We start from the raw sequence: 18,849 nt of genomic DNA on the forward strand, positions 1-18,849 counted from the left end.
TTACGTGAGTAGGCGAATCAAAGTGTACATAGGATCATAAATTATGCCCAGCCATTTAAGTCAACTCTCTAGACATTACGCCTACATTATTATACAGATGCCCAATGTCATACAAGCACTCCGTACAGCTATCGATTACTTACACCTTGGCCCCCACCTCTGTGTCCGCCTCCACAGGCTTCGTCTCCACCGCCGACTGCACATCCACCTCGTCGGCCTTGTCCACGGCTGCCAGCTCCTGGTCGTCAATCGTCTTGCGCACCGACAGCACGCTTGGGACCGCCACGGCCAGGCTCGCCATGGTCAAGCCCCAGTTCATGTAGAACTGCGTGCGTGCGCTGACGCCCACGGCATTGATGCGCCACGCCATGGCGCCACCAGCCGGTTTGAGCGCCGAGTACGTGCCCACAATGACGGCGTTGACCGTAGGGCTGTGTGACTGTGCACCAATGATCCAGTAGCAGAAGCCCTGGTACAGCGCGTCGTAGGCGCCATAGAAGAAGTAGAGCAGCATGGGCCCTGCAGCGGTGCCGGACTGCGTGTAGTCAACGTCTTGCTTGAGACCCTTGGCGAAGCGCGCGTCCGCCCAGGTCTGGAACTTGTAGCCGGCTCCCCAGACGGCCATGCCGGTCGCGAACAGAATGGCCCATCCAACGAGGGCGCGCCTCGGGCGGCCACCCAAACGCGTCCAGTCGAGCACGGATCCCATAAACAGGCCACCAAACATTTGGGCGATCCAGTACAGCGCGCCGTTCAAGGCGCGCGTGCGCAGGTTGAAGACAAGGCCGTTGACGTCGTTTTGCTGGTACGAGTAAAAGATGTTGGCGTTGTAGAACATGGGGTACAGGCAAGCCACGCGCCAGTCGACGACGATACGCAGCGTCTGCACAAAAGAGCGGCGCAAGTGCGCCCACGTAATCGCCTTGGCCGCCGCAGTAACGCGCGCGCCGTTGTAGCGCTCCGATAGTGACTCGGCAGGCACCGCCAAGATCGAGAGCGCCCAGCCGAACAGCATAATCACCATGTACGCAATGTACGTCGAGTCGGTCACCGTACCGGACGACGAGTGGAAGTTGAGACCGAAGCTGGCCAGCGAGCCAATGGCGCCGCCGAGGTTGAAGACGATCCAAAACAGGCCAATAGCACGGCCGCGGGTGCGGTCGTCCGTGTACGTAACCATCATAGTGCCCTGGGCAACCCAGAAGAAGGCAGCGCCGAGACCAAGAAGTGCGCCCGCGGCAATGACAAAGGCACCGTTGCCCGTGCGGTTGTAGTTGAGCAGCGCGCCGGCGTACAGTGCATAGGTCCAGCCGCCAATGAGCAACGATAGACGCGGGCCCATGTACTTGTAAAAGGCGCCGACGAGGACCAGCGCGGCGGCAGCCGTGGCCGCGTGTGTGGCAACGTTGGAGTTGGCGGCCACGGTGCTGTTGACCTGGCCCGAGCCACCCATTCCTGTCAGGGCATTGTACATGCCGGGGTTGCAAAAGGAGATGAAGGAGATGAGGCCGATCTGGAACCAAGGATCGTGCTGCAGGCGGTAGAAGACGCCATGCGCGCGCGGCGCCTCGAGAGACACGTGCGAGGACATGCTGGCGACGGGAAATGTAGAGACAAGATATTGAAGCAAAGGTGAAAGATGAAGGCGAAAGATTGAGTCGTCAGAACGGCGGTCAACAAGAAGAAACACACAAAGCAAGCGCTTTGCCGGCACAAATCTGGACCCTGTCGTTGGTCCATGCAGAGATGTCACTGCATTTTATAAATCCTGAACAGTGCGTCGACCCCGAAATCATGCAAACACACAAAGTGCAATAGGCATACGTGCGAAACGAGAAGGTTGCTGTAAGTTACTGTCGCGTGGTTGGCGGATACAAATTGCAACCGTTTTGGAAAAAAAAAATTGGAGCCAAGAACCGGGCGGCGCCATCACATCATCGAGTAGCGGATGAAAGCGACATCCGGTATTAGTCGAAGCTTGACTAAGGCGCGATATCCGAACCACACGCCGGCTGTCGTACAACGGACACTTTCAACATCGCGTCAATGGTACTTACGACGTTCTCAGTCGTAAAAACAGCCTCCAAGAGGAGGGCCCCCCAGACATAGCCGGTATCCGTTGCAGCGACGCATCTCGAGCAGAATCCTCGCTTTCCAATCTCCTATATCATGTTAGCTCAGATGATACCATTTTCCGCGGCCATGTCCAGCATAGCATACGGTATTAAATCGGGAGCCAGTCCAGTTCCCGAACAAATTACTCGCTGCGTCGACGTGAGGCACGACGAGGACCATTCCTTGCCACGCTAAACATGTCAGCCACGATTGCGTTATCAGACCGTGGCTCCTCACCAACCGGACATGCAACCGGTCTCGTCCGCGAAGACCACTCCATGAGCTTCCCTCTCGAACAAGACAAGACATTGCAGAATGGCGATCACACTAGCAGAGGCGGCGGCAAACCAAATATAATGAGCCTGCAGGACAGTATGCCGAACGGCCACGCAGAGCCGGCTCGCCGTCCTTCGTCGCCTGACTCGGAGCTCGATACTGTCACAGCGGAACTAGGCGACACCATATCGCTGAACCAGTTGCAGACGGAGAGCTGCGATGCAGCATGGGCCGAGCGCATCGACACCCTTGGCACAGCCGACTTGTGCGCTGAGTTCATCAACCACGAGTCCAGCGTACTACCCGCTATCACGGCTGCCTTGCCCGTCATTTCGGCGCTCGTGGACGCCCTTGTCAAGCGCTTACGGGCTGGTGGCCGCGTCTTTTATGTGGGTGCCGGCAACAGCGGTCGTGTCGCCTCCATGGACTGCTCCGAAATGGGGCCAACGTTCTCCGACGACCCAAGTCAGTTCATTGCTCTCGTAGCCGGCGGCAGCCGTGCAGTGATGCAAGCACGCGAAGATGCCGAAGATTCGGAGTCTAATGGCGCTGCCGCGCTCGAGGCCATGCAGCCGAAGGCACAGGACGCCATCATTGGCATCTCTGCATCGGGCCGTACGCCGTTTGTGCTCGGGGCACTGCGGGCTGCACGCAATGCGGGCGCATTGACTGCAGGCATCACCAACTGCCAGCCATCGGGTTTTGGGCGCTTGGGAGTCCAGTACTTGGTCAAGGCGTTGACGGGGCCGGAGTTTATCGCCGGTAGCACTCGACTCAAGGCTGGCACAGCGGCAAAACAGATACTCAACATGATTAGCACCATCACCATGGTGCGTCTCGGCAAGACATACCGCGGGTTGATGCTCGATGTGCGCGCGCGCAACCACAAGTTACGGGTACGCGGCAGACGCATACTCCGTCAAGTCTGCGGTGGAGGTCCAGCCTACCTACTCGGCAAGGTAGAAACATACAGCACCGGCCGTTCGTCTCTATCCACACCGCAAGATGTTAAATCAATACAAATACCTCATCTAGTCGATCTCTCGTCGCCTTCCGCAGATGCAGTCATTGACTCTCACATCCAGCTCTGTCAGGTCAACGTCAAACTGGCTTGTGCTGTTGCAGTGTCAGGGCTCGACTTAGCAGCTGCGCTCGAACGCCTCGAACGCGTCAATGGCCGCTTCTATGAATTCCTGGCCCTGTCGCAACCATCACCCCTTCTCTTGCCCAGCCACAATGACGAGCTCGTGCTCGCCATTGACGGTGGCGGCACAAACTGCAAGGTCGCCGTGGCCACACGGTCTGGCCAGATCGCGCACGGCGAGGCCGGCGCGTGCAATATCACCTGCGCGACCCCCGACGAGCTGGTGACACAGATTCGCACGGCAACCCTGAGTGCCCTGACGAATCTGCGCAATAACCAGACAGGACCCAGCACCAAAAACAAACAGCAGTGTCTCGTTCCCGAGACAGATGTCCCACGATTCTCCAGGGTGTGGGCCGGAATATCCGGCCTTCACTACTCATATAACCCTGCTGCACTTGCGTACCGACTCGAAACCCTGCTGTCTGTCTCGGTTCGCGACGGCAGCCTGCGAATGACGAGTGATGCGCCTCTCCTCGGAGCCTGTGTCGGTGTCGATGACAGTGTACAGGGTGGCCTGTGTGTTATTGCCGGAACGGGGTCGGTAGCCGTGGCCGTGCGCAAGAGGCCCGACGGTTCCGTCGATCAGGTCAGTCGTGCAGGCGGCTGGGGCCATCTGCTGGGCGATGATGGCAGCGCTTTTGACATCGGCCGGCGGGCACTGCAGGCCGTGCTCGCAGACATGGCGCTCCTGGCGGACGAGGCTGGCCTATTTGGAGAGGATCTTCCTGACCAAGGTCACGCTTCCGACGAAGCGTCTGACCTCGAGAAGGCTGTGCTGACAGCACTTGGTACGAACGACCCTGCAGAGCTCTTGCCGCTCATCTTGTACAACGCAGATCGCGAGCCCAAGCATCAGATTGCTGAGGTCGCGCGCGTCGTCACCGCACTAGCATTTCCCGACGACGATGATGCCACGCCCGACACCCAGGCACTTGATATCCTCCAGAACGCCGCGTCGAGCCTCGTTGTAAGCATCAAGCGCCTCGCCACGTCACGTCTGTGCACGCCGAGCTCTGACATGCTCATCTTGTCGGGCGCGATGCTCAACCTAGCGCCATACCGTGCACTCTTCCTCGATGCATGGGAAAGCCAGGGGTTACCAACTTTCAGGAAGACGGTCGTTGTCAAAAGCGCCTCGGAATGGGCTACGAGGTTCCTGCTCCGACAGACAGCGAGCTAGGCGATCGTGCCAGGTCGCCAGAAGAGAACAAACATTTGTATATAGTACACAGCTTGCAATCTTGTAAATTATGAGGCGAGTGTTTGTGTTTTGAGTGTCTACAATTTTACCCAAATTTTCAGAGTTCTCTTCTCCTGTTTCTCTCGTTTGCTCCTTCCTTACCTTTTTAAAATGTTTGTTGCTCGTAATTGCGTCCATTGGACCTTCTTAGGCCCATACGATAACCGCTACAGTTGCCGTTGTAGCGGCAGGAACGAGGCACAGTATCACTAAATCCCCTGTACCTACCTGTATTGATGCCTTTTTTGGCCCAAATTACCCCTGACCATCACGTGGCCCGTGCACTGCCGCGTTCACTACAACACATTAAGCTTCCCAACGTCAACGTCACCCGTCTGCCATCCCGGCCTTGGATCAATAACATCTCGACTCAAAGCACCACAGCCTACCCTCGTGTGAGTGGCCTGTTCGGCCTGCCCCATTTCCCACCATGACGCGCCGCACATACAACATCGCCATGGTGAGCGACTTCTTCTTCCCGCAACCCGGCGGCGTCGAAAGCCACATCTACCAAGTCGCATCGAAGCTCATCGACCGCGGCCACAAGGTCGTCATCATCACGCACGAGTACGGTGACCGCAAGGGCGTGCGCTACCTGACCAACGGCATCAAGGTGTACCACGTGCCATTCCTCGTCATCTACCGCTCGACCACGTTCCCGACAGTCTTCTCCTTCTTCCCCCTCTTCCGCAACATTGTCATCCGCGAGCAGATTGACATTGTGCATGGCCACGCCAGTCTCAGCAGTCTTTGCCATGAGGCCATTCTGCACGCGCGCACCATGGGTCTGCGCACCGTCTACACAGATCACTCGCTGTTTGGCTTTGCGGACGCTACGAGCATCCTCGCCAACAAGCTGCTCAAATTTGGGCTCAGCGATGTCGACCACGTCATCTGCGTCAGCCACACTTGCAAGGAGAATACAGTGTTAAGGGCATCGCTCGATCCGCTGCTGGTGTCAGTTATCCCCAACGCTGTGGTCGCGGAAAACTTCAAGCCGCTGTCAACCGAGGAGCAGCAGCACCTGCAGAGCCAGTACCAGGACCGTCACCATCGGCGACACACGAGTCAGGACAGCCAGGCAAGCCAGGGCAACAAGGCAACAGCAAGCGAGACACAACAGTCCGGGCCATCTAGTAGTTTGACTAGCAATGCATCAGGGAGTGGGCCGCTGTCATCACAACATCCGACGCTGCATCGCCCGTCCTCGTCCTCTTCCACGCAAAATGGCACCTCACCTCCCAAACCATCGTTTGTCAGCCAAGCGGCTTCGCCGCCCACGCCCGCCCACCTTCTCAGCCCACACGATCCCATCACAATCGTTGTCATCTCCCGCCTCTTTTACAACAAGGGTACCGACCTTCTCGTCGCCGCCATTCCACGCATCCTCGAAAACCATCCCAACACACGCTTCATTATTGCCGGGTCCGGCCCCAAGGCCATTGACCTGAAACAAATGATTGAGCAGAACGTGCTGCAAGACCGTGTCGAAATGCTCGGACCCGTGCGTCACGAGGACGTGCGCGACGTGATGGTCCGCGGCCACATCTATCTGCACCCCAGTCTGACCGAAGCCTTTGGCACTGTCATTGTCGAAGCCGCCAGCTGCGGGCTGTACGTCGTATGCACGCAGGTTGGTGGCATTCCCGAAGTGCTGCCGTCACACATGACCGTGTTTGCGCGGCCCGAAGAGGACGACCTGGTGGCCGCGACAGGGCGTGCCATTGGGGCGCTGCGGGCCAACAAGGTGCGCACAGAGCGCTTCCACGAGCAGGTCAAAGCCATGTACTCATGGACCAACGTAGCGGCACGAACCGAGCGCGTCTACAACGGCATCACGGGCGCCATCAGCGAGGCCGAGTTCTACGGTTACGACATGGCCACGAACAGCGGCAACGGCGGTGGTGGTACGGCGGGTGGCTGGAGCGCGACGCGTGGGCGTTCGGGCGTGCAGAGCTTTGCGCTCATTGACCGCCTCAAGCGGTACTACGGCTGCGGCATCTGGGCGGGCAAATTATTTTGCCTGTGCGTGGTGATCGACTACCTATTGTACCTGTTTTGCGAGTTCTGGTGGCCACGCGACCGCATCGACATCTGCCCGGACTGGCCACGGAAAACACTACAGCCACAGCAAGAGAAGGAGCATATCCGTTGAGAGGAGAAGGAAAGCGGAAAAAGCAAGAATTGAGCCGCTTCGACGATGACATGATACCCACACTCACAAACAAGACGAACACTAGACTTGTGACACGTCGACTCTTGGTCTTATACGTTAGGCATAGCAAATAAATAATGTTTTATAAGAAGCTACACAGTTGTGTTGCTCGTACTCTCCAAGTTTCTTCAAGATGAAATAGACGTTCACACAGCTTTGCGTTTGTAATCTCCTTTATTGATTTGCTTATGTAGACAATACATTTTAGTTCATTATTACTACGTTATTACAATAAATAAATAAAAATGAGTAAATAAATAAAAATGAGCTCTTACTGGATTTAATGGAAAAAAAAAAAAAAAAAAAAAAGAAGAGAGAGAAGAAAATTACCCTTGATAAGTTAATATCGAGAACGCCAGATAAACAGCTCTGTTCGGAAGTTATTGAGCAAATACAGCTCCAAGCTAAAATTGGCTCTGCCTCATTTCACCACCGCGGTGCTCTGTTTCTGCCACTTTTCACCGCCATTATTTTCTGCTCCTGCGTCCCTATTTCAACAGCTAGAAAATTCTTTTTTCTCCAAAAATCTTTTTTCGTTCTCCTCATCCGTTCTTATTTCTGGATATTTTTTGTACCCAACCAAATCAGCTGCCACCCCAGGGCCACAAACCACGAGAAGAAACCAGGAGAAGGTACCCGCTGCCATCTGGCAAGGGACAAGCTCTTTCTGCCTTTCGATTGATCGAAACCGAAAACGTATTGCGACGTCCTTTGACGACAGCAGAAATGCGTCTCATCCTCGTCCGCCATGGCGAGTCAGTCGACAACGTGGCTGGTCTCTAGTCAGTCAGAATTGAGTTTCCTGCTTTTCTTTTTCTGGTTCCTTCTCGTGGTTTGCCGCGCGTTTCCAAGGCCTGTTCTTTCCTGAACTCACGCGTCTTCCCGTCTTTTTTCCTCTTCTTTTCTCTTCTCCCGACTGCAGTGCTGGTTCTCGCGACTCTGCCCTGACTGCCCATGGCGTTCTCCAGACACAGCGACTGGGTGCCCACATTGCTGCGATGCCGTCGGCGATTGGCTCGTCGGCTGATACCATTGTCATCACGCACATCTTTTCGTCGGATCTTCAGCGCGCATTTGCAACGGCCTCGGCCATCCTCAACGCCCAGAAGAAGCGAGGCGGGAGCGAGGCGTGCGCGGCGATGGACGTGGTCAAGTCGGTCGACTTGCGCGAGCGAGACTTTCGTTCGGGCGAGGGCGTCCGATTTGGGGCACCGGCTGCTGGTGACATTGATGGAGGCCGAAATGCCTTTGCCGATGCCGAGTCACGGGACGAAATGCGCGTGCGTGCAGAGCGGTTTATCGACACGCACCTGCATCCTCTTCTGGATGCTGGTGCAGAGGGCCCACTCAAGGTTGTTGATCGTCGACGGGCCATCGTGGTTGTGGCACACGGTCTTATCCTGAACGTGGCCCTGTCGTCGTTGCTACAGTATTACGCGCCGTTGGAGCTTGCACGCTTGTTGCCACCGTCCCTGGCTGTCGGTGGTAGTGACGCAGCACAGCGAAGACGATTAGAACTGCGTGTTCCGTGGAGCAATACGGGGTATCTCGTTCTGTCTGTGACCAAGAGGAAGGCCGAGGAGACGGAGGACGAAAAGAACGGGGATACCGCTCGACATGCTGATGGTATCCGACTGCAAGTTACGAAAGTAAACTGTGTGGAGCACCTTGACGGGCTGAAAAAAACCCGTGGTGGCATTGGCAGTGCTCGGTTTGACCCGAAGCAGAAGACGATGGACGCCTTCTTTGGCCCTTCTGCCAAGAAGCGGAAGCGAGGGGATGGTGCGTGAGAGGACCGGTGGCCGGCCGGCGAGGCTTCTCACGCCCATCTTAATTGGTACGTGCTTTCTTTATTGTTCTGTGTCCTCTTTACCGCTTGCTCGACTTCTATGATGAGAAAACACTTTTCACAGACCTGTTCTGAATTTCATGTGGATAAATAGTCCAACCGCTATCTGACACTTGTCTTGCTTGCACGTTTCGTTTTGTTAACTGCTTGATTCTTTTGAGTATCAAAGACTAACTGTTGACAGATCCTTCCCAAGATGCATAACGAAACGACTGATGACTCTATGACAGTAAAGATGAATATAATTTGACAAATTTTGATTGTTTATGCAACTTTGATCCGTTCTATTACATTCGTAATATTCGTAATATTCGTGACGTTGTGATCACTGTCCACGTAGATCCAAGCTACCATTCACCCCGACTTCAATCGCTGTCCTCTTTTATCTCGACGTCTTCTTCCTTCACCTCTACGTCTCCATCCTCTCCGTTGCCTCCGTCGATTCCTTCGCCTCCATCCCGTCTCTCTCCTGCTTCAGAAGGCAGCTGTCGTGGAAACCAGCCGTACCGCTTCAGGTCCACCGACAGCTCGCCCATCGCATCCGCAATCACATCCACGCCTTCTGCCTGCAACGCCGCCGCCTGTCGGTTCCGGCTGCCCGCTCCGCCCGCGGCTAATCCGCGAGGCGAGATGACGCCTTTGGCACTGATGACGCGCTGCCATGGTACCGTACCTGTGTGGAAGCGTGACAGCATGCCCTCAGGGACATTGCCCTCTTCAGGCAGGTGTCGCAAGCAGATGCCAACCTGGCGGGGCCGTTGTGCTGCAGTAGGGGTCAGCGACTGACTTGTGGCATAAAGCGGTCAAGGTGAACGCTGTAAAACTCACGGGTTCCGATGAGTTTTGCTATGTGTCCATAACTGGTCACTTTCCCATGAGGCACCTCTTGAATGGCGCTGTAGGCGGCAAAGAAAAAGGACTCGGCCTCGTCAGATCGTGGCATTGCTGATGGTGGTTGTTGTCACGAGAGATAGGCAACTTGAAAATGTTGCAAATGGCTGGAACGGCTTTGGGATGTGATATTTTTAGTGGTGACTTGTACCCAACATTCACATGCCTCATTGTAGCGCTAAAATAGCCGGCAAGGCCTCTCTGTAAGACGCTGCTAAAATAATGGGCAGCATTTCCAAGGGTTGTTGTCTTGGCTGGACTTGCCTTTTTTGAACGAATTATGCCAGCCTCTGCAGAGCACGAGTTTCGTTTCCATTTTTGTTTCGAAATATCTTCGTTATAATATAAATTCACGTCGAGACGGCAGGAGATACAGCTAGGCATGCAGAATCCCATTGACGCCGATCACAGGCAAGTCTGGCCGCGACGCTCTGAACCCTTTTCCCAGTGTTGTGACTGTGGTCGAATGTGGCTTTGAACAAGTCTGAGCCTATCGCTATTTCTTGAGCTATCGTGTGGCTTTCCTTTCCCTTGAGTTCCTGTCAGGCCTTGGGGATTTTTTTCCATGATTTTCCAATCACCATATCCCGGTCTTGATGTTTATGAACATTCGCCCCATTCGCACGGATCCCGCCCGTACTCGACGCGCACCATCTTGCGCTCCTGGTTGAGCGCCATTTTGGCTGCAATGGCCTGGCTCTGGAAACTCGCAAAGCGCCACTCCATTGTCTGCTCGTCGCCCAACGCGCCACCGCTCGACGGACGATTGCTTCTGGAACCACTACTGCTGCTGCTGCCCCTGCTGCTGCTGCTGTCGCCGTTTGCAGCCGGGCTTGGCACGACACGCACGTCCTGCAGCTCGTACCGGAACTTTTCGTCAAAGTACGCGGCCAGCGCCTCAAAGTTGACGACGTCTGCAGGGCCCCGGATCCGCAGCACGCGACACTCACTCGCCTGTACGCACTGCCGCGGCGGCTTCTTGTCGCGGTTCCACGCGCAGCGGATGGGGAAGGGGCGGCCACCACCACCCCCCGCACTCGGGTGAGCGGCGCCCGCAGTTCTCGAGTCCAACAGGACGAGCTGCTGCGCGTCGATGAGGGCCTTGAGCCGCTCGGCCTGCTGGCGCGTGAAAAAGGAAATCTTGGCGGCGGCCAGTGGCAGGCGGCGGGCCGGGTCGGACGGATTGACAGAGGCGGCATAGACGCGGCCCGTGGGGCCCAGGGCAGCAACGGCGTGCAGGAGGTCACCCACGGTAGCCTGCGGCGGCAGGCCCATCAGAAAGAGCGAGGTATTGAGGTGGGCGGGGACGTGGTCGCCGCGGTTGTGTGGGTTGCGGATGTCGCCGCGGTAGTTGAGACTGATGCCCTGCTGGCGACGGAAGACCTGTTCTTCCAGCGGAAGGACGGGGGCGCTTCCATCCAAGGACGCCATTGAGGCCGCAGACGGGGGTGACGGCGATGAAGACAGGGGCGGCCGGAATTGGGGATACTGCGAGGCTGATGACGATGACCCGCGTCGAGCAGTGGCAACGATAGTTGCTGCGGGTGTCTGCTGGTGCATGATAGCATCACGAAACGCCGTATCTGTTGTCGCAGCCGTCATCGCCGTGGTGGCTGTCCCGGTGCCTGTTCCGCCGCTGTTGCTCGTGCCCGTGCTACTAGCCGAGGTCCGCCGATGCTCGCGGAAGACCATCTGCATGGGCTTGAAGGTCTTTGTCACTGCAGGAGCGGTAGTAGAGGGAGGCGCAACAACCGGTGGATTTAGTTGTGGCTGCTGCTGCAGCTGCTGCTGATGGAGACGGAGTTGATATTGCCGTTGGTACTGACACATGACTTGCGGCTCTCCGGGAATCGCTTCGGTCCAATGTAGTCGCTCGTCGCGCAGCGCTACTTGGGCGGCCTTTTGCTGGGCTGTCAGGTAGTGAAACGACGAAGAATGACAGGAAAGACGAGACTGGCGTGATGTTGTCGGCCATGGTACGGGCTCAACACCGTCATCGTCAAGGACGCCGGGCAGCCACGTTGGAGGCAGCACTAAGTTGTTTTGCTTGTGATACGGCTGGTCATCCGTTTGCCTAGGAAAGAAGGTGAAATCGTCGTCCTCGTCTGGGTCGTCACAGTCTGCCACGGCCGCGTTCCAGTAGTCATCGAGCCAGAACGATGAAGACGAGGCCTCGCTCGCGGGCCGTGGCCACAGTTCGGCAATTTTCGGCACCATTGTTACATCGCTGGGATGAGGACATTGCCAAAAGCCAAAGTCGTTTCCGTTGCCTTTGCCACTTCCCATACTGCTCCCGCTGAGGCTTGTACGGTGACTTGACTCGTATGCACCACCAGAGGAGGCCAGTTGCTGCGAAATCTGCCTCGGTAATAGAGCCGTGTGCGGCAGTGACGCTGGTGACGGCCACATCGGCGAGCACCATGTGCTTCTTTCTGCTGCTGCCGCCGCCGCTGCTGCTGCTTGTGCCCGCCCACAAGCATGTTCTGCCTCTTGGATGTGACGTGGGCTCTTCATGTGGTCTTCCCTTTGTTGTGTTGCGGACGAGTTTGCTTTCGCCTCCTTCCGTGCCCAGGACGTCTCGAGGAAGTCCTTCCAAGTTTTTCTTTCTCGTTCTATGTCCCTCTTTTGTCTTCCGAGGCTTCGCGGTCGTTGTTTGATCTTACACTGCGATACCGAGCCAATATGACCGTCAGTTGGGTCCCTCGTTGGTTTTAAGTGAATGACACTGCACAGTGAACTGTGGCTTTTCCTGTTGAAGCGGCAAAGCGTGCCAAAAAGTCGTCAGCAGTGGTTTTGGCGTCTTCTAATATGCACACACACGACCATGCGGCTATGTAGAAATGCAGTGTTGATGATGTCCTGTTTACTGACTTCTGGAGTGTGCTCGGCGGTCGTACGGGAGATGCATTAAGCCATGGGTGGTAGTATGTTATAATGTTTTTCTGTCTCGATCACCGCGTTCCACCCCCATCTCGATGCTCTCGTACAGTTGCTCGGCACGCTTTACACAAACTTTCAGGGTTGTATCTTACTACAAAAGGCTCGAACACAGCACAGAGGTACTCTTGGCCGAACGTGGCCGGGCCCGGCCATGATTTACACTATAAGCGGTTTGGACCAAAGTACCGGAAACTAGCGGATCCGCCTTCTGTTTTGGGGATCTGGGGATCGCGGTCCACCTCTAGGATGCAATGGGTTTTTTATGCTTTCTGTATTGGTCTGCGTCAAGACCGTCCGTTCGAGAGAGAAAGTGAGGAGGTGCTGTAGGACTTTCAAGTCAATAGGTGCTGTGAGTTACTTCGGAGGACGGTTTGTCGGAGCCTCTAGAACTGGCAGGCGCCCGGAGGCGGCCCTGCCACTAGAATTAGTGGGCTATGTCACGGTGCGAAAGCCGCCATGTTACCGCCAACGCTGTCATTTTTGATAATAAAAGTCGAGACTCATGTTGTCCGTTCCGTGCGACTTTGTTTCCTCCAGCTGAAGTTGATTCACTCGCAGTCAATTGCCTGTATCGAGTGATCTATTCCGGTCGTGACGGAGGTATTAGACCCACTTTTACGTACTTCGTACCTTCTGTGCACATTCCAGCTGTGATGTGGATCCACATGGCGTCCACCAAAGTAGGTAAATCTGTGATATTCCACGGCTGCTGCTCGGTCCGCTCTGGGGAAGTGTACCGAAAGAACAGGCCAAGAGCGATCTCGCTATTTGCAGACTGCATCAAATCCCGCTGTGTGACTGTTTTGACAGCTTCATCCTCTTCTGCCACCCTCTGTTCGGGCTCGCTGGTCGCTGTGGCTTCTGTGGCTATTGTGGCGGCAGCAGAGCTCTGTCGGTTTCTGATTGGCTGCTAGGTCCTGGGCTGCGGCTAAACGCGAGCAAGCAAGGAAAGAGCGGCCAACGTATCTGGTGCTCCATATTCCATGGAAGCAGACCGGTATCTTACGAAACTGGGAAATGGCCGCGTGAAATCTGCGACAAAAGCGAGCATACCTAGGGACATTTCGCGAAGGCTGAAACGATTACACAGGAACCATAATGCAAGAAATGCAAGAATACAAGAAATGCGGGCAGCACTGCGTACAAGCAGTTCAGACAGCGCTATGAGAAACGCGTCCAAAGACGCACAAAACAGGAAGGAACCAGGCAACGCCTGCCATAATGATGGGATGACGTCTGATGCTGCCGTGCCGTTGCATCGCCCGTCTGTTGTCGCAATCGTTCGCTCTTGCCCTTTGGGTTGGCATCTGTGCATTTGTAACTTAGTCAGCCTTTTTCGACGCATCCAGGAGCCTCTCTGCCTCTCTGCCTCTCCCGTTCTCTACGGCTGACGATGACACGATTGGAATTGCGATTCTTTGGTCCTGCTGGGCCCAATTTATTCCCAAGCCGTATGTTTACAGTAGTGGGTGACGAGTCGCCGCCCCAGTTGACTCAAGCCTGACGGACCTTTTGCAGTGGAGTGGGATGATGGATGCCCAAAGCAAAAAGCACCCAATTTCGCTCTCGTAGCGCTGGGCCGCTGACAAGCGCTCCTGCGTGCGCTGTGCGCTGGGCGCCTGCTGCTTTTGCTGTTCCTCCCCTCTGTGCAAGCCCAGCCGTACCGCTTTCCCCCCCTCCTTGGCCCCTTCCAATCACCACTCTTTCCCGCACGCCCTCACCTCTTCCCCTGTTAATACCTTACCTTTCACTAGCCAAACACATTGTAGACTGGCGGCGTAAAATACACGCAAATTACAAAGGGCACCCAAAACAAAACATCTCCGCAAGACTTAGCGGAGGGACAAGCCACAGACTTTTCGCGGTTCCCCAAGGCAGGGGAAATAGAGCGAAAAAGGACGAGATAGAAAAAAAACATCGTCGCTTTCCCGCAGCAACTGCGACCGCCCTTCGCACCTCGTCCTCTGCCTTTCTCCTCTCGTGGCGTCCGACGCACGCGAAAGCCCCCATTTGGCCCATCTTCTGTCTGCGGGTTTCACTCTTGTATCCCAGCGCCCACGCTTCTACAGGGCTAGAGGGCTAGAGGGCTAGAGGGCTACAGGGCGACAGGCACAGGCACAGGCACGGGCGGTTGCCCCCTTTCCCCTCCACTCTCTCATTCCCGGCGGTCCCTCCTCCCAACTCCCTTTTTATTTCTGCATCGCTAAGCAAGCTTGCGGGTTTCAGCTTCTTAGCTGCGCACCTCTCTCCTCTCGGCCGCCCAACAACGACACATCGACGAGAGCGATCGATCCGACGACGCTTTTGTTGTTTTCCCGCTCTGTTTTGGCGCCGTGACGCCGTGACGCCTTGACGCCTCTCTCGACGCGCTCGCCTCCCCTTCAGACTCGACGAGACGCGCCCAGCCTTCGCCCATCGACACTGCTCCAAGCTGAAGCTGGCCAAACTACATTTGCGTTGGACTGGCTGCACGTTGTATACCGACTCTGCTGCACGTCTCGAGATCCCGGACGCGCCTGGGCTCTTCGCCCTCCACGTCTCCCATCGCCGTCCCTCTCGTCGCTTCTCGTCCCCCCGGTTGCCCGACACCTCTCGTCGCTTCTCGTCCCCCCGGTTGCCCGACACCTCTCGACGATTGAGCTTGCCATCGATCCGCCACGATGGACCAATGGCCTGCATACTCCGAGCCGTCCGGCAATGGCTCACGGCAGTATAATGGTAGCAACCATGTTGGGCGGGAATACAGTAGTGGCGGTCCGTCGCAGCAACAGCAGCAGCCGCCACCGCAGCAACAGCAGCAGCGCGCCCCGCCTTCATCGCAGCAGTACTCGGGAGGCGGCGGTGCCGGTCTGACCGCGCAGAACCTGCCAGGCTCGCCCATGATCACGAGCCCGCAAGCCATCCGCGACAACAATGGCGACATCCCAATGCACGACGCCGCCGCCGCCGCAGCCGCCGCCGCCGCGTCTGGTGGGAACCACGATCCCTACGCTGGCGTCAAGTATCCCATCCGCCCCCACCATCATCATAGCCTGTCCAGCAGCGGCCCTCTGGGCGGTGGCCGCTCGTCGGGCCTGCACTCGCCTCACGAGCTTTCCCAGGCGGCCCAGCGCTACTCGCCCATGGAGGCGCTCTCGCCCACCTCTCCGTACACCCCCTACGCCCCGAAATCCGGACAGACCTCGTCTTCGGCCGCCCAATACACTCCGGCTGGCCAGCAACAGACGCAGCGTCAGTCACCCGCTCGGCCGCAGGACGGCTATGCACCCCAGAGCAGCCCATATCACCCTCAGAGCCCGTACTACGGTGGCGGCAGTCGCCAGCCATCCCAGGGCCCATCCCAGCAGCAGCAGCCACCACCATTGCTGAACTTGATACCCGTCGGCAGCGACCTCTACTCGCCGGCGTCGAGCGCTCTCTCGCCCATGGACAGCACGTACGGCGACCATAAATCGCCTCGGCGGCCACAGTTGCCCGCCATGACGCTGGCCAACAGCAGCGGTGGCAGCAGTCATTCTGGCGCCAAGCCGCCTTCAAGCGTCGTTCCCGAGTTTAAGAAGCTCCGGGCCGTCAACGAACTGCGGCCCACTGTCAATACCCAGCCGCCGTTCCGGCGAGCGAACCCTGAGGGCGGATTCATCAGCGTGAGTATCCTTTTGTACTTGCTTATGCCTACACCTTGTGATTCTGCTGCTGACGATTTTGTTACATTCTAGCCCCTGCAAGCTCTCACTGTCCATTTGCCGGCGACCTACCGGATTTGCAACCCCCATTTCAAATACGAGTCGTCGCGCAATCCACGGCGAGTGCTCACCAAGCCCAGCAAGGGTCTCAAGAACGACGGCTTCGACAACGAGGACAGCGACTACATCCTCTACGTGAACGACATTCTCGGTTCCGAAGAAGCGGGACACAAGAACCGCTACCTCATTCTCGATGTTCTTGGCCAAGGTACTTTCGGCCAGGTGGTCAAGTGCCAGAATCTCAAAACACAAGAAGTCGTTGCCGTTAAGGTCATCAAGAACAAGACGGCCTACTTCAACCAGAGTATGATGGAGGTGTCTGTCCTGGATTTGGTACGTTGGCCCCAAAGAGTCGTTTCCTGTTCAACTTGCTTAAACTCGTCCCTTTTCTATGGCCCCGTGTGTGCTCCTTGCTGACAGTCGCGCTTCAGCTCAACACGAAGCTCGACAAAAACGACGACCACCATCTCCTCCGCCTGAAAGACACATTCATCCACCGGCAGCATCTTTGTCTCGTGTTTGAGCTCCTGAGCGTCAACCTGTACGAGCTGATCAAGCAGAACCAGTTCCGCGGTCTCAGCACAACGCTCGTGCGCGTCTTCGCGCAGCAGCTCCTTAACGGCCTTGCCCTGCTCAACAAGGCTCGCCTCATCCATTGCGATCTGAAGCCGGAGAATATTTTGCTTAAGAACCTCGAAAGTCCCATCATCAAGATCATCGATTTCGGCTCCGCCTGCGACGAACGCCAGACGGTTTACACGTATATCCAGTCGCGCTTCTACCGCTCACCCGAGGTCCTGCTGGGCCTACCATACTCCTCAGCTATTGACATGTGGTCGCTCGGCTGTATCGTCGTCGAGCTGTTCCTCGGTCTGCCCCTGTTCCCGGGCTCGTCTGAGTACAACCAGGTTATGCGCATTGTCGAGATGCTTGGCAACCCGCCAAACTGGATGATCGAGATGGGCAAGCAGGCCGGCGAGTTTTTCGAGCGGCGCGCCGACGAGTTTGGCCGTCGCACCTATCAGCTCAAGTCGATGGAGCAATACTCACGGGAGCATGGCACCAAAGAGCAACCTAGCAAGCGCTACTTCCAAGCCACGACGCTTCCCGAGATCATCAAGACGTACCCTATGCCACGGAAGAACATGAAGCAGAGCGAGATCGACAGAGGTTCGTGTTTTTTATTTTATTTTTTTTCACTCACAGTATTTTCTTTCCCATTTCCCATGCTTCCTACTAACGCCGACTCCAGAAATGAACAACCGCGTTGCGTTCATTGACTTTGTCCGGGGCCTCCTGACGATCAACCCTCTGGAGCGATGGTCGCCACAGCAAGCGAAGCTACATCCCTTCATTACACAGCAGAAATTCACCGGCCCCTTCGTCCCGCCCATGAACCTGAAGTCGAGCTCCCTGAACCGGTCACCGGCTCCCGGCACACAACAGCAGCAGCAAGCCGAGGCCATCAGCAAGCAGCGGGCCCAGGCTGCGCAGGCACAGGCAAACACCGCTGCCCAGAACGCCTACGCGATGAGCGCCAACTCATACCAGCAACAACAACAACAGCAGCAACAACCGCCGGCGCCCCAGGTCCAACATGGCCAGCCCGGCCTCCCTCTCTACAACACCGGCAACATGTACGCACCCAGCAACAGCCACGTCCAAGCACAACCCCAGCCGCCGCCATACGCCGGGGCACCCCAGAACCCGTACGCCGGCATGGGCATGGTACAACAAGGCCCGCCACAAATAGCCTCGGCCGGCGGCTACGGGTCGTCCATGGGAGGCGCACCTCAGAACCCGTACCAGCAGCAGCAGCAGCAGCAGCCAAACGCTGCGGGGGCACGCTCTAGGCAGCGCGCGTCGACAATGGAGCAGCAGATGAGCGGCATTCCGGCGGCGATCCAGCGAGTTGCCAGCCACCTTGACCCGACGCAGCCCATTCGCCTGCAGCCGAGCCCGGCCTACTACCCGCCGCCATCAGACGGCATGGGTTTGGACCAGTCCGGCCGGCCGGTCCGCCGCGGCAGCCGTACCACGCAGATGGGACCTGGTCCGAGCGGCATGGGCGCCGGCGGTGAGGTGGGTGCCGGTGGCATGGCCGGTGGAGGTATGAGCGGCAGTGGCAACTCAGGCCGTGGCGGCAGCAACCGCGACTTTATTCGCAACCTAGAGGAGCGGACTCTGGAGGAAGGCTTTATGGGCGGCAACGGTACTTGGCACTAAATGGATATGAAAATGAGGTCAACCGAAGGGGGTGGGTGCATTTCCCCACTAGTTTTATTCTTGTTCTCTTTTTTTTTTGGAGCCGAGGGCACTCCTGTTACCACCTTCTTCGCGGTAGAAGATGGATACACCGTTCGAAACAGGAGACCAGGGGTTGCTTGGAAGGAGAGGGGAGAAATGGGGTCGGACACGGCATAAATCATTGTA

The 18,849-nt window shown here is 56.7% G+C and overlaps 7 protein-coding genes across 7 annotated transcripts; 4 read left to right on the forward strand and 3 right to left on the reverse strand.

The window, feature by feature from the left end:
* Window positions 1–139: 139 nt before the first annotated feature.
* SPBR_00583 (UNC93-like protein) lies at window positions 140–1,591 on the reverse strand (the record flags this gene model as incomplete). The annotated part of the gene is made up of 1 exon (XM_040758902.1): window positions 140–1,591. One exon carries the CDS (start codon window positions 1,589–1,591, stop codon window positions 140–142), a length of 1,452 nt encoding a protein of 483 aa, XP_040618089.1.
* A 721-nt stretch (window positions 1,592–2,312) lies between these two features.
* On the forward strand, window positions 2,313–4,718 carry SPBR_00244 (uncharacterized protein; the record flags this gene model as incomplete). Its single annotated transcript, XM_040758563.1, has 2 exons — window positions 2,313–3,287; window positions 3,486–4,718. 2 exons carry the CDS (start codon window positions 2,313–2,315, stop codon window positions 4,716–4,718), a joined length of 2,208 nt encoding a protein of 735 aa, XP_040618090.1.
* A 490-nt stretch (window positions 4,719–5,208) lies between these two features.
* On the forward strand, window positions 5,209–6,933 carry SPBR_00451 (phosphatidylinositol N-acetylglucosaminyltransferase GPI3 subunit; the record flags this gene model as incomplete). Its single annotated transcript, XM_040758770.1, has 1 exon — window positions 5,209–6,933. The coding sequence occupies one exon, from the start codon at window positions 5,209–5,211 to the stop codon at window positions 6,931–6,933; it is 1,725 nt and encodes a 574-aa protein (XP_040618091.1).
* A 786-nt stretch (window positions 6,934–7,719) lies between these two features.
* Window positions 7,720–8,783, forward strand: SPBR_00802 (uncharacterized protein; the record flags this gene model as incomplete). The annotated part of the gene is made up of 2 exons (XM_040759121.1): window positions 7,720–7,775; window positions 7,916–8,783. 2 exons carry the CDS (start codon window positions 7,720–7,722, stop codon window positions 8,781–8,783), a joined length of 924 nt encoding a protein of 307 aa, XP_040618092.1.
* A 424-nt stretch (window positions 8,784–9,207) lies between these two features.
* SPBR_01045 (uncharacterized protein) lies at window positions 9,208–9,785 on the reverse strand (the record flags this gene model as incomplete). Its single annotated transcript, XM_040759364.1, has 2 exons — window positions 9,208–9,605; window positions 9,671–9,785. The coding sequence occupies 2 exons, from the start codon at window positions 9,783–9,785 to the stop codon at window positions 9,208–9,210; spliced, it is 513 nt and encodes a 170-aa protein (XP_040618093.1).
* Window positions 9,786–10,333: 548 nt separating this feature from the next.
* On the reverse strand, window positions 10,334–11,950 carry SPBR_00497 (uncharacterized protein; the record flags this gene model as incomplete). Its single annotated transcript, XM_040758816.1, has 1 exon — window positions 10,334–11,950. One exon carries the CDS (start codon window positions 11,948–11,950, stop codon window positions 10,334–10,336), a length of 1,617 nt encoding a protein of 538 aa, XP_040618094.1.
* A 3,383-nt stretch (window positions 11,951–15,333) lies between these two features.
* SPBR_00118 (dual-specificity tyrosine-(Y)-phosphorylation regulated kinase) lies at window positions 15,334–18,642 on the forward strand (the record flags this gene model as incomplete). The annotated part of the gene is made up of 4 exons (XM_040758438.1): window positions 15,334–16,317; window positions 16,390–16,749; window positions 16,848–17,586; window positions 17,669–18,642. 4 exons carry the CDS (start codon window positions 15,334–15,336, stop codon window positions 18,640–18,642), a joined length of 3,057 nt encoding a protein of 1,018 aa, XP_040618095.1.
* Window positions 18,643–18,849: the final 207 nt, after the last annotated feature.

Source organism: Sporothrix brasiliensis, assembly GCF_000820605.1.
Source record: "Sporothrix brasiliensis 5110 chromosome Unknown Cont19, whole genome shotgun sequence".
In the NCBI taxonomy this organism is placed as follows: Eukaryota; Fungi; Ascomycota; class Sordariomycetes; order Ophiostomatales; family Ophiostomataceae; genus Sporothrix; species Sporothrix brasiliensis.